At 36.5% G+C, this 12,316-nt stretch overlaps 2 protein-coding genes across 3 annotated transcripts; one reads left to right on the top strand and one right to left on the bottom strand.

Moving 5' to 3' along the window:
• Positions 1 to 61: 61 nt before the first annotated feature.
• On the bottom strand, positions 62 to 3,017 carry LOC111403908 (zinc finger CCCH domain-containing protein 32-like). Of its 2 annotated transcripts, XM_023032565.1 has the most exons (7): positions 2,696 to 3,017; positions 2,461 to 2,550; positions 2,197 to 2,339; positions 1,884 to 1,937; positions 1,623 to 1,742; positions 1,252 to 1,536; positions 62 to 1,162 (listed from the first exon to the last, which is right to left on the bottom strand). In XM_023032565.1, exons 2-7 carry the CDS (start codon positions 2,546 to 2,548, stop codon positions 803 to 805), a joined length of 1,050 nt encoding a protein of 349 aa, XP_022888333.1. In that variant the 5' UTR covers positions 2,549 to 2,550; positions 2,696 to 3,017; the 3' UTR covers positions 62 to 802. The 2 variants fall into 2 exon arrangements, with proteins under 2 accessions (XP_022888333.1, XP_022888332.1); XM_023032564.1 differs by having other exon boundaries at positions 2,461 to 3,017.
• A 4,433-nt stretch (positions 3,018 to 7,450) lies between these two features.
• LOC111403907 lies at positions 7,451 to 11,252 on the top strand. The gene is made up of 4 exons (XM_023032563.1): positions 7,451 to 8,814; positions 8,956 to 9,372; positions 9,457 to 9,504; positions 9,806 to 11,252. Exons 1-4 carry the CDS (start codon positions 7,746 to 7,748, stop codon positions 11,230 to 11,232), a joined length of 2,961 nt encoding a protein of 986 aa, XP_022888331.1. The 5' UTR covers positions 7,451 to 7,745; the 3' UTR covers positions 11,233 to 11,252.
• The last annotated feature ends 1,064 nt before the right edge of the window (positions 11,253 to 12,316 follow it).

The following is a 12,316-nucleotide window of genomic DNA, read 5'->3' as shown; positions in this document are numbered from 1 at the left end:
ATGATTGAAATTTTTTTTTTTTTTTTTTTTTTTTTTTTTTTTTTTTTTTTTTTTTTTTTTTTTTTTTTTTTTTTTTTAAATCTCACAGGGATGCCAATTTGTTTCATAGCGAACATACATATCAAAGGCCAGCCATCACGTACCGAAGTTGTTATAACGGCCAACCATAAGTTACAAAATGGCAAGTACTCAAGAGAATTAAAATGAGAGGGGGGGGGGGGTAAATAAAACAAAGATCATTGATGCTAAGTACTCGAGAGAATTAAAAAGAAAAGGGAAGAGAAAGTTAGAAAACTGAAGAGAGTAAAATAGGAGAAGAATTAACAGCGGTTTGGAATCTCCAGAACATGTAGAAATGAAGTAATGATCTGCTTCCCCATCTAGAATTTTCTTTGAGACAAGAAATAAAATCAAAGAAAATTCAGGAAACTTGTAGCTTATGATTTGTTGAAACAACCATAAAGATATTTTCCGTGCTTAAAAAGTAGAATGTTTGGATCTAATAATCCCCATTGCCCACAAATTCTAACTTTCTACAAGTTCAATATAATGAAAAATTATAATAGAAAAGCACATGTAAAACCCATCATCATCTACTGAATAGCAAAATGTAGTTTGCACTTAAAAGTGAAAATATAAAAGCCAATTCAAATAACCATGTACTCATAATACTAGTCACCATGAGAAGGACATAAGAAATCAAACACAAGCACATCTGAATTGGAATTTCCCAACCAAAACAATGCACACTTACCCACTCACCAAGGAAAAATAAGAAAGAAACAAAGAGCCAATAAATAATTTAACTATTCTGTAAAACAAGGAGTTTGCGAGAAGAAAATACCATACATACCGGACGCAGAGGTAACCCCAAGGGGCTAAGTACACAATTTGTGTTTGAAACAACGCAGTTTGGTGGATGGTTATACCTACAAGATGATCCATATTTACAACCCCCAGTTCTCATGTAGTATTTGCAGTCAGGCTCGCCAGGCCTTTCTGGTAACTGTTGCTCCAATGTTACGCCAGCACTCAAAGGTGAGGCAGAAGAGGGTAACTGGGTATAAGCTCCTGTAAAGGCCGGTGCAGAAGAAGATAGCTGTGACATTCTATATCCAACCGAGGGTTGAACACCAGGTGATGGTGCAGGGCTAACTGGTCCCTGCATAGGTAAACCAACAACGCTATATGAAGGCAACACATGTGGGTATGAAGACAATTAATCAACTAAAAACACTACAAGAACTATACCGAGAATGTATTCCAATTTGTCATGGGAACCACTCCTGGGTGAAGCAACATTGGAGCATAAGCACCGGGCACATATGAACCATGCAATAGAGGCCTTGCAACCCTATAGGTGGTCGATGTGCTGTCATATTGCTCAGAAGGAGCAGAAAGAGACTGCCCTGTTGGATAAAATGTACGTGCTGGATCTGGCATTGATAAACCAGCTGGTTCGGGATGATCAAATTTACATGTTCTACCAAATTTGCATTGCCCCTTTTGCAAATAGTAGGAGCATTCTTGCTGACCCTGTTGTAGAGGATGATAACATGACTATTAAAATTTCTTATAACTTGAATCTATGTGCATATATTAAGCCTTGACAAAATAATTACCGGTCGTAATGGATATCCATAAATATTTAGAGGCACATTGGTCAAGGATCCACCAGCATTTTTTGGGTGATTGAACTTGCAAGATGGACCAAATTTACAGGTCCCTGTCCTTAAATAATACTGCACATAAACCAATACAGTTCACTCATTGGATAAAAAGATTGAGCATTGCATAATACAAGTAATAATGATTCTGAGATTGTCAATACAACAAGAATTGTGAAAATACAACCAATCACTGTAAAAGGTGAAGCCTGGTACCTGACATGAAGGCTCCCCTACCCGCTCAGGATAATCTCTCATAACACCCCCAGTCTGATGAACAACCAACCAAAGAACTCAGAAAATAATTCGACGATCCACATTCCGAAGTCAAATATATATTATGCAAATGCATAACAAAGAAATCCATTCATCAAACTGACATAAAGAAAAACCGAAATACCCCTATCAAAGTGAAATACAGAAACCCCAAATTGGATTACAATGACTACAGAAACTACATATTTACATTGAGAAATACAGCTAAAAAGAACTCCGGCGTAGTACATATGGAACGTGATCAAGGGCATACCGAGATTCCACGATCATGGGGATGATTATACCGGCACTTGGAGCCGTATCCACAGGTCCCGGTTCTCATATAGTACGGGCAATCTGCCGCACCTGGCCTCTCCGGGTACTCACCATCCCTCAAATTCAACCCTCGCATCGATTCTAAACAATAAACCAAAAACCCATTTTTTAAAAACCAATCATTCTCATTACTGAAACCCTAACATTTCACAATGCAAGTAAAAAACCAACAATAAAATCGAAATAAGCTCAAAATTTCCACCTACTAAACCGGGTTCTTGGCCTGCCGGAGCCCATTCCACCTGCTGCTGATCCGATTCTGTCCCGCTTCGCCTTCCGTACAACTCCATTCCTGCTTTCACTTAATTCTCAATCACTTGACTGAATCAAACGCTAAAAGGGTACAATAATCAATACTCATATAATAAAAACTCCTTTTTCCTTAAATGCCACGAAAAATCCGATGATCTTGTAATATATATTTAACTACTACGTACGAGGGCCGAAGGACTTTTTGGGGTGTCCGAGAGAGATTTTTCTACAGTGCTATTGATGAGTACTTTTGTACAGTGCGATTGAGTGAGAGTGAGAGAGAGAGAGAGCGTGTGTGTGTATATGTATAGTGTTCGTACGGCCTGGTTTAAGCACTTTACTTTTTGAACTATACATACAACTCTCTCTATATACACACACACACACACACATATACGACACAATCACACGGACACACTCACACTCACACTCTATACATACATATACATACAGCACACTCTCTCTCTCTAGTTTTTCGTCAGTTTGTAAGGTACCCGCCAATGGTGTTGGGGAAAGGGAGGGATGCGCATTAATATAAAGGCACCCTGGAAATGACTTTTCTTTAAACGGGCTTTTCGAATCTCGGCCCGCAACCGACACTGTAATTTGAAATTACTTAATGTTCCCTGAAGTTAAGGTTTGGTGGAATATTTGAGGAGGATAGTTTGGAGATTTTGAGGTTGTCTTTTGTCCCTTGTTCGGTGCGTTGATTAGGGGTAATAGGGGTATTGTCATAGTGTGTTACTTTTCGTGGGGTGAGTCGACTTGCATTTAAGCCCTCATAATGTGAATCCCCTCACACATCGAGTCGATAAATATAAAGGGTCAAGGGTGAGATCGAATTGAGTTGGGCCGGGTTAAACTAGTTTTAAAAAAAATAGAAGTTTGAGGTGAACTTTTAAGGTCGGGTCGAGGTTGAACTTTTAAACTTTTAAGTATTACTAGATCGAGTCTTAATTTTTCTAATCAAGTCGATTAAATATTATTTTTAAAAGTATTGACTTTTTTAATTTTTAATTTTTTTTACTAAAGATGGTAAGAGAAAACGAAAGTTGAGAAAAGAATAATATTATTTAAGAGTAAAACATCGGTTTAAGATGTCATTTAGTGACTCTAAATGATTGCATAATTAAATTAATCTTTATATTCTCATATTTAATTGGGTCTGTCACTTGTATCGTTTTAACATTAGATAGCTTTATTAGTTGAGAAAATATTCCAACATGAATACTTATAAATACTTTTTTTGGTTTATCGGAATTGCTTAGAAGTAATTTACTTGTATTTCGAAAGAAAACCTATGCTCATAATCAGAATTTTTTTTTTCTTTTTTTAACTTCCATGTAATATATATATATATATGGAAAAAAAACTAAAAATTAAATCAAATTAGTTGTTAAGCTTATTGTCTGTCTCACGCGAATTAAAAAGGGATAGTTCTAGGTGTAAGGGCCACCAGAGGACAGATGTCCCCTTGGTATAGGTAGGGGAAAAATCCATCACACCCTATTTCTCACACACTTGTGCACATAGGAGTGGGCGCGGGTCGGTTTAATTCGATTCTAAAGAGAATCGAACCGAATCGAACCAAAATTTTCAGGTATCTAGCAAATGGAATCGTCGGGTCCAAATATAATTATGGAACCGTTCGGGTTCGGTTTCGTTCTGTACTATAATTAAATTTTTTAACATTTATAACAATATTATATAAATACAACTAATGACACATTCATTGATTTTGAAATGTCAGAGACTAGTAAACTACCTTGTTCAAATGATCGCTACGGTCAAAATTTCGATTGGCGGAGGTCACAGTTTCGATCGAAGGTCACAGAGTCGGTTGACGATTGTATAGGTTTTGGAATGTCAGCGAGGCTGCAAGAGTCTAGATAGCGTTATGCACTTTAATTTATGTGTTTATGGTCATTTAGTGGGTTGGATTTTGTTCGACTAAAAAATGAGACAATAAAATGGGTAATTGGGCCAAAAATTAGAAATGAAACAAATTATTGGGCCAAAAATTTGGATTTAAAAATTGTTAATTTGTTAATTTGTTTAAAAAAAAAATTAAAATTAAAATATTTAATTTATTCAATATAAAAAAAAATTAGAAAGATTCGGTTCTTTGGTTCTTGGTCTAGAACCGAGAATCGAACCGTACCCGTCGGTTCTAAATTCAGATATCCATTTAAGTATTTAATTTGACAAAAACCGTCGAGTTTGATTCAGTTTGGTTCGATTCGAAAGATTTGTCCAGCCCTATGTGCAGGGTTTAATAACAGAAAACCCTCTACAAACTTGTCCATGTGCAATTTATTCCCTTCTTATTGGAAATTACAAAAAGGTCTCTTTTTTAAACATTTTGTTCGAAATACCCTCATGCTGTCAAGATCCGTCAGTTGTGTTGTTAAATCCTAATAAATAGAGAAAAAATGGAAAAAAAAAAAAAGAAAGAAAGAAAAAGAAAGAAGAAGCTATGTCTCTCTCTATTTACAATCGACGGATAAACGGAAACTAAAGACACCCTTCAATTCCACTTCCACCTTCGTCGAAACCAGAGGTCAAATCCACCAATATAATCATTTTCATGTCTAGAAACCCATTCGAGAGGACTCATGGAGTTTTCCCTTGATCACAGTCCCTGTTTGAGAACTTGGAACCTACCTAGTACAGTGAATCGGTGTCAATCCAACCATTGCAAGGAGGGAGAGGGAGGTGGGGAGTGATTATCGACAATTAGATGTAAGAATTACAAGGAGTAGGCTTATAGATGCATTTGCAGATGACTCGACCTGACCGATAATTAAAGGTGTAAAAAAATAGAATCCTACTGTACGTACAGGAAATTCTTCATAGGAGCTGTACGGGAATTCAAAACAAATGATATGACATAATCCTAATTCATTTTGTTTTTTATATGCCTTGGTTAAAGAATTGACAGGTCATACTTTTCAAAATCTTGTACAACTTCTGTGTAAAATTCCTGTACTTGCAGAATTATTGAAAAAAAAAAAAATTACACTTCATTCATTTTGGTCATAATTCTTATCAGCATATGATATTTCCCTCTCACATGATGACTTTCAAATTCATTACTTGAAGGAGATTTTATAAATTTAGTGTACGTTTGGATGCTTGTCAGTATTTATAAGTTAATCAAACACTATTTTTATCCATACATTATATATGATCCATAACGTTTACACACTATTAACCTCATATTCTTTAGAACCTAGGCTTATAAGCACTTATTATAGTAGTCTAAGTTTGAAAAAATACATAGCTTCATCACAATCTTCATGAACTCATTCAAAAGCATCCCAGCATATATGATATATCCCTTGCGTTCACTTAGAAATGGGGCCTGTTTGGGCCCCTTTTTTGATCCAAGAAATTGATTTTTTTACCGTTATTTTACTATTTCAGCCATCATATTTGACTTCTTATCTCACAGTTGGACGTCACTTTTCTCCTAACGATCAAAAAGTCAATTCTCAAAATCACTCCCAAACAGGCTCACGTGGTGCCCCCAATCCCTTATTGTTAGAAACTATTGAACCAAAATTTAGTGCATTTTCTCTTTAGGATCAAATCCATGGTCAACCAACTTCAATAACGCTATAAAAGTACGTCCAACATGTCTCTCATGTGCACTAGAAATTGAAATCTCTTTATTTTTATCCTAACTCCCATCGACTTGGTTGACCAAGCTAACCTCTTATTTATTTGCTTATGTAGAGCTGGAACTTCAAAGGATACAACCTTAACTTGCAAATTCGTTATGCTATAAAAGATTTTGCCCCTAATTGGTAAGGAATAAAATCTAAATTTTAATTTAAATCAACGCTGACAATTAATTATGATCACATATTTTATGAGATTCACAATTTTCTAATCACACATTTTGTTATATCTATATGGGTTAAACCACTTTGTTAGAAGAATAATGCCTAAAACAATCAGAATCCTCTATGGCGAGAGGTGATTTGATGGAAAAGATGATTGTATTTTAACTCGTCAATGATAGAGTTTCATATAACATTATGTCAATTATTCTAACATTATAGCATGGTTCTACTTTTATCAAAATTTACTTAAAATTTAGCCCTTATTTGGCTCGTATTTAAATTTTATTACATTATTGTTTCTCTTCTTTTCAACCATAATTTCACCAATAAATAATATTACACGTAAATCGAATTTTTTTCTTTTTCAATCACTCATTCTCCAAAAAAATATTATTTCAAAAATTAAAATGTCAAATAATGAGGGCCAAACGGAGGCTTAATCCCAACAATATAGCAGTTTAGTCTGCGAAGGTATGTATGGGGACTTAAGGCACAACTTTTATGGCTATAGTGATAATAAAATCTCGACTTCTATACTTGTCATTTTCATATAATCACAATTTTTTTCAAGATCAATAAAAACACAAACCAAAAAATTTTCAAAATTTTCTGGAGTTCAATGTTGCAAGAGAATATACTTCCGAATAGCCAAATGCGACGATTCTCAGCCTGCAAGACGTCCAACACCCCACCCCACTACACAGAGAAAATGGGAAATCCCACAAAAATATACGTAGCCAGCAAGTTATGGGTGCATAAATACGAGCAGTCTCTATCATCCCCTCGACAGTGTGCTCTCTCTCGCGAGAAGCGGAAGCTCTGCTGTCTAATGTTTATACAAAACAAAACCATTAATTACTTTTTATGAAACTAAAGAATGTTAAATCTTTTGGAGCCGCGTTTTGACAGTGGTTTTGCAGAACAATCATTATATTACACCCTAATCAAACTTCCCACGCTGTACTTTTCTTCTTTCTTGTCTCTATCTCTCTTAATACAATGCACAACAAATTTTGCAAGTAATCAAACCAAAGAAATAAGGGAAAAAAAGGGTTACTAAGCTGTAATTGAAATGTCTTATTCATAGCAGGTTCCACAATTTCGACTTTTTTCTGCTGCTTCAAATAAATGTTTAACAATCACTTTTCTTTCCATCAACTTTCCCTTTTGATGACCCCGTGGAAAACTAGGTCCAAAAGCATTCTGAATTCAGAATCCTAGCTAGCCAAATTGCAGAGACTCTTTAAAGAAGAAACAAACACAGAAAAATTGCAACTTATTATTTATGGCGTTATTGTTCCACAGTAATGGTGATCTCTCTTGTTCTTTCAGCTTCTAGTTTTAGGTTTATCTAGAGGGTTTTTGTTGGGTCTCTCTTTAGAGGAAAATGGATGACAATAAAGGAGAAACTACCAAGAAACAACAGCATTTATCGACTTCTCCGAATGACCCAGATCAAGAACCAATAGAAACCACCACACCGCCACCACAAAGTCACCAGCAGCCACCGGGAATGGTAGTTTCTGGTGGCGCTACGTTTATTCCTCCGACTTTGTACATCCCAAGTGGTGGAACTCCGGTTTCACTTGAACAACAGCAGCAATTTGAAGCTTTCAATCCAAAGAGACCAAGACACACAACAGGTCAATGGAAATTATTACCATCTCCATCTCAGCAAAAGCAAAGCCAGGTGAATATATTGAGCACCGAATCAAGCCCTTCTCCTTCAGGACCCACACCTGCCACCGCCGCCGCAAATCGACCACCACCTCAGCCTCCGAACACTACTGCTTCATCATCAGACACGACGTCATCTCCTCCTCATTCTCCTCATCGGTTTACCGCCTCCGGCCAGGAAACCAGCAAGCCTCCGGATGAACAAGTAATTCGGCAACAGTTCAGAAAGGGCAAGTATGTTAGCCCAGTTTGGAAGCCTAATGAAATGCTGTGGTTGGCGAGGGCTTGGAGGGTTCAGTATCAAGGCGGATCCGAAGGTTCAGGCTCTTCGGTAGAGGGTGCTGCAGCCTCTGTAGGTGACATGGCAGCGGTGACGGGAAGGGGGAAAACACGGGCCGATAAAGATAAAGAGGTTGCTGAATTTTTGAATAGGCATGGGGTGAATAGAGATGCCAAGACTGCCGGTACAAAATGGGACAACATGTTGGGTGAATTTAGGAAGGTTTATGAATGGGAGAGGGGTGGTGAGCGAGAAGTGGGTAAAAGTTATTTTAGACTTTCCCCCTACGAGAGGAAACTTCATAGATTGCCTGCTTCATTTGATGAAGAAGTATTTGAAGAGTTGGCTCAGTTCATGGGACCAAGAATGAGAACTCCACAAACTAGAGGTGGCGCAGCAGTTATTCCCGGCGGCGATGACATCCGGTTACCCTTTACCACCAGCCACAAGTCTTTGCCTCAACAACAGTCTACATTGAGAGATGATGACCCACTCTCTGGTACGATTTTTCCCATAACAATGCATTAGGATTTTTCTTTTGCTTTAACTTCTTTAAGCAACGTATAAAGAGCCCATAATCTTTCACAACTTATCTCTCTATTTAAAAATGACACTTTCTTAGTACACTTTTTTGTTGCAGCAAGAACAAAGCAGCTGGTAGTGACAAGTGGAGTAGGAGAGCAGCAATTTCATCATGGAATAAGAGGAAGTTTATTAGGGTTAGAGAGCTCTTCATTAGAAATTGCAGGTGCATCCTCATTCTCAACCTCATCCAAGGAGCCTCGCAGAATCGGCAAAATAAGAATGTTATGGGAAGAATCAGTAAACCTTTGGGGTGAAGAAGGTGAACATAGTAATATGGGTAGGGTTAAGCTTCAAGGTTCAAGTTTTTTGAACGCAGATGAACTGACATTTTTGGATGATTCTATGGTGGTTTGTTCCATGGAAGCCTTTGAAGATGGACCTCTCAAAGGCTTTTCTGTGGATAGATTCGTTTCTGGACAGCAAGTCAAAGTCTTTGGCAGAAGAAAATCTTCCTTAGCTCCTGTTCCTTGTGGTATAATCTTTTTTCTTCGATATTCGAATTCTTAACTGTGTACTACTTTTGTTTTTTATGTAACTACTTACATTTTTATCCTAGGTTTCAATGAAAGATCTAAGCTTCGTTCCACAGAGCTCCCTGTTAGATGTAAGTCCATTTCCTATGTAAGACTACTGTATATACACATATCACTCTATATAAATGTCATCTTCTGTCGTACAAGTCTTTGATTCAAATTATTAAAATATACAAGTCTTTGATTCAAATTATTTATATTTTAAATCCTGTGTGTGTGGGGGTGGCGGGGTTTTCCTATTCTTTAAACATACGTACATTAATTATCAATTTATTGACAACTGCATCCTGATTAATGCATTTGCATCAAAGTTTTTGTTTAGTAATTGTCCATTTCTAATGCATACTTTCAATTAAAATCATCTTGGTGTAGCTATTTCTCCATTGGAATTTCAAGATCCGTCGGAGTACTACGTGGGGTGCCTGCAAGTCCCGCCTACGATGCTACCGAGCTTGTTTGAACTCTCGTGGCACTTGCAAGAGCCGCCACCAGAGGAGCTTCGGTTTCCGGTTCGAAAAGATGTGTACAGAGATTTGCCGCAAGGGAAAGAACTATTCTTTACTACCTCTACAGAACTATTAGACTGTAGAGCAATAACATACGACATTTTGAGCCCAATTATGCGACCAAACCCTAGTCTTACTGGTGCAACTTCTACTAGTAGAGATTCATTCATTGGTCTATGGGATGATTGCATGAATAGGATCATTTCCAAATTCTGTTCCATCGAAATGGTTTTCGTCCGAAAATCTTCATCTTCATTAGCAGAAACTGTAAAAGATCAATGGCCTAATGTAACTGGTTTCATAAGAAATTTCTGCTTGTGGAGAGGAGAAGAAACTGATCAATTAAGGGAAGGCCACCTTGATCCCTCCAATTCCATCGTTGACAAGCTTTTGTGGACCTATATGGATCTTCCTTATATTCTTGGCTACTATGCAGTTGGCTACATTGTAACATTTTGTGCTCTAAGCCGATCACAGGATCGCGTTATAAGAACCGATCTTTACACAGTTGATCTATCTACACCTGTGGAGAGAACAAAAGCCCTAGTCCCATGCTGGAGAATCGCAGGTTTATTGCCATTGTTAGCTGATAGATGCTATAATTTCTTTACCAATGGCAATAGCTATAAGATTGTACCTTATAGTGATTTTGAAAGAATCGATTTAGGTGATGGGAATATCATGGAATTGACACCAAATACAGTGAATAGATTGTTCTCAAGCAAAAGAAGATGGGCAGCAGCGAAGGAAATTTATGATTTTCTTGATCACAGAATCCCACATGCTGAATTTATTATCCGATCTTCAGAAAAAGATTTGGCAATGGTGCTCAAGCCTAGAGGGTGCAAATTTAGGCCAGCGAATTGTGATCAATTAATTGAGGCTCTAAAGCATGTGACAAAAGCATTGGTTGCATTACATGATCTTTCATTCATGCACAGGGACTTGAGTTGGGACAAAGTGATGAAAAGAATCGATAGAGAGAATGAATGGTTTATTACGGGCTTTGACGAGGCGATGGGTGCTCCGCAGTTGTACCCCCACGGTGGGGCGTCACCTGGAAGGCACGCGCCGGAGATGGGGCGTGGATTGCATGGGGTGAAGGTGGACGTGTGGGGAGTAGGTCAACTAGTAAAGACGTGTGGATTGGTGGGCATGCCTAAATTGCTTAGGGAGTTGCAGAACAGGTGCTTGGACCACAACCCAGAGCAGCGGCCGACGGCGGCGGACTGCTACCACCACCTGCTACAGCTTCAGTCTTCAATGTCAGCTGCTGCTACCGGAGGTTATTGATGTGAGTGATCAATGTGTATTTATTCATGCAGTCATTACTTTGTGGGTTGGTTCAACCTAGCTTATTTGGCTAATTTTTGTTTAATCAAACCTTATTCAAACTTTAATTTAATTTAATTTTTTGTATGTTCCATCGATGGGTCTAGTCTTAGATATATTTGAGTGGTTTATAGGTGGCGGTGCAATGTCAACTCTTTAATTAAAATGGAATTTTAGGGTTTGGATGTCATTTTGGCTGGAACTAAAGCATTTTAATACACTTTATAGAGAGCATTTTATTTTTAAAAGAGTCAATCCTTAAAATCATACTTTTAACAGTTTTTTAAAATTAATATTTTAATTTAACCCTTGTTTGGGCTCCATTTTTTCAAATTATAATGAAAAAATAATAAATTTTTTAAAAATGTGTAACTAAAAAGAAAGGAAAATTTTTTAAGTTTACGTATAATATTATTTTATTGGAGAATGTGTGGTTGATAAGAAGATAAAAAAAAGAAGGCTTATTATAGAGAAAAATAATTTAAAAAAAATTTTGAGAATAGTAAAATTAAGTATTAAATATAAAGAGTTTGTTGGAGTATTTTAAAATTTTAATTATCTAAATTTATATATGCTCTTAAATGATAGAATATGCTCTTTAAAAATAAAGAATTTTTTGAAAATATTCTTTTATATCAATATAAAGTTATACAATATCTATTTTTGAAGAGAGTAATTTGAGATAAACAGAGCATTTTTGGCTTAAAAAGAAGTTATAGGAGAATATATGGTTAAAAAATATATAAAAATTTTGAATTTATGTGTAAAATTATTTATGAGATAATGTGTGGTTAAAATTTGCTTTGAAAAAATAAATTTTGAATAAAGCTAGAGCTCAAACAAGGGTTAAATAAGTTAATTATTTCTATTTTTCATGAATAAAAAAGAATTGTCTATTTTCAAAATTACTTGTGCACTTTGTAGACCATCAATCTTTTATTTCTCCACAATCATACCCGCTCTCTTTCTAAGGTGGTAACATATTGCAGAAATAATGCTTGAATTTTAAAATCAAAATTATGGAAAGTATAGTGCTCTTGTTGTG

Source organism: Olea europaea, chromosome 11, assembly GCF_002742605.1.
Source record: "Olea europaea var. sylvestris chromosome 11, O_europaea_v1, whole genome shotgun sequence".
NCBI classification, from domain to species: Eukaryota; Viridiplantae; Streptophyta; class Magnoliopsida; order Lamiales; family Oleaceae; genus Olea; species Olea europaea.
The sequence above is the reverse complement of the archived record's forward strand: the minus strand, read 5'-3'. Positions and strand labels throughout refer to the sequence as shown.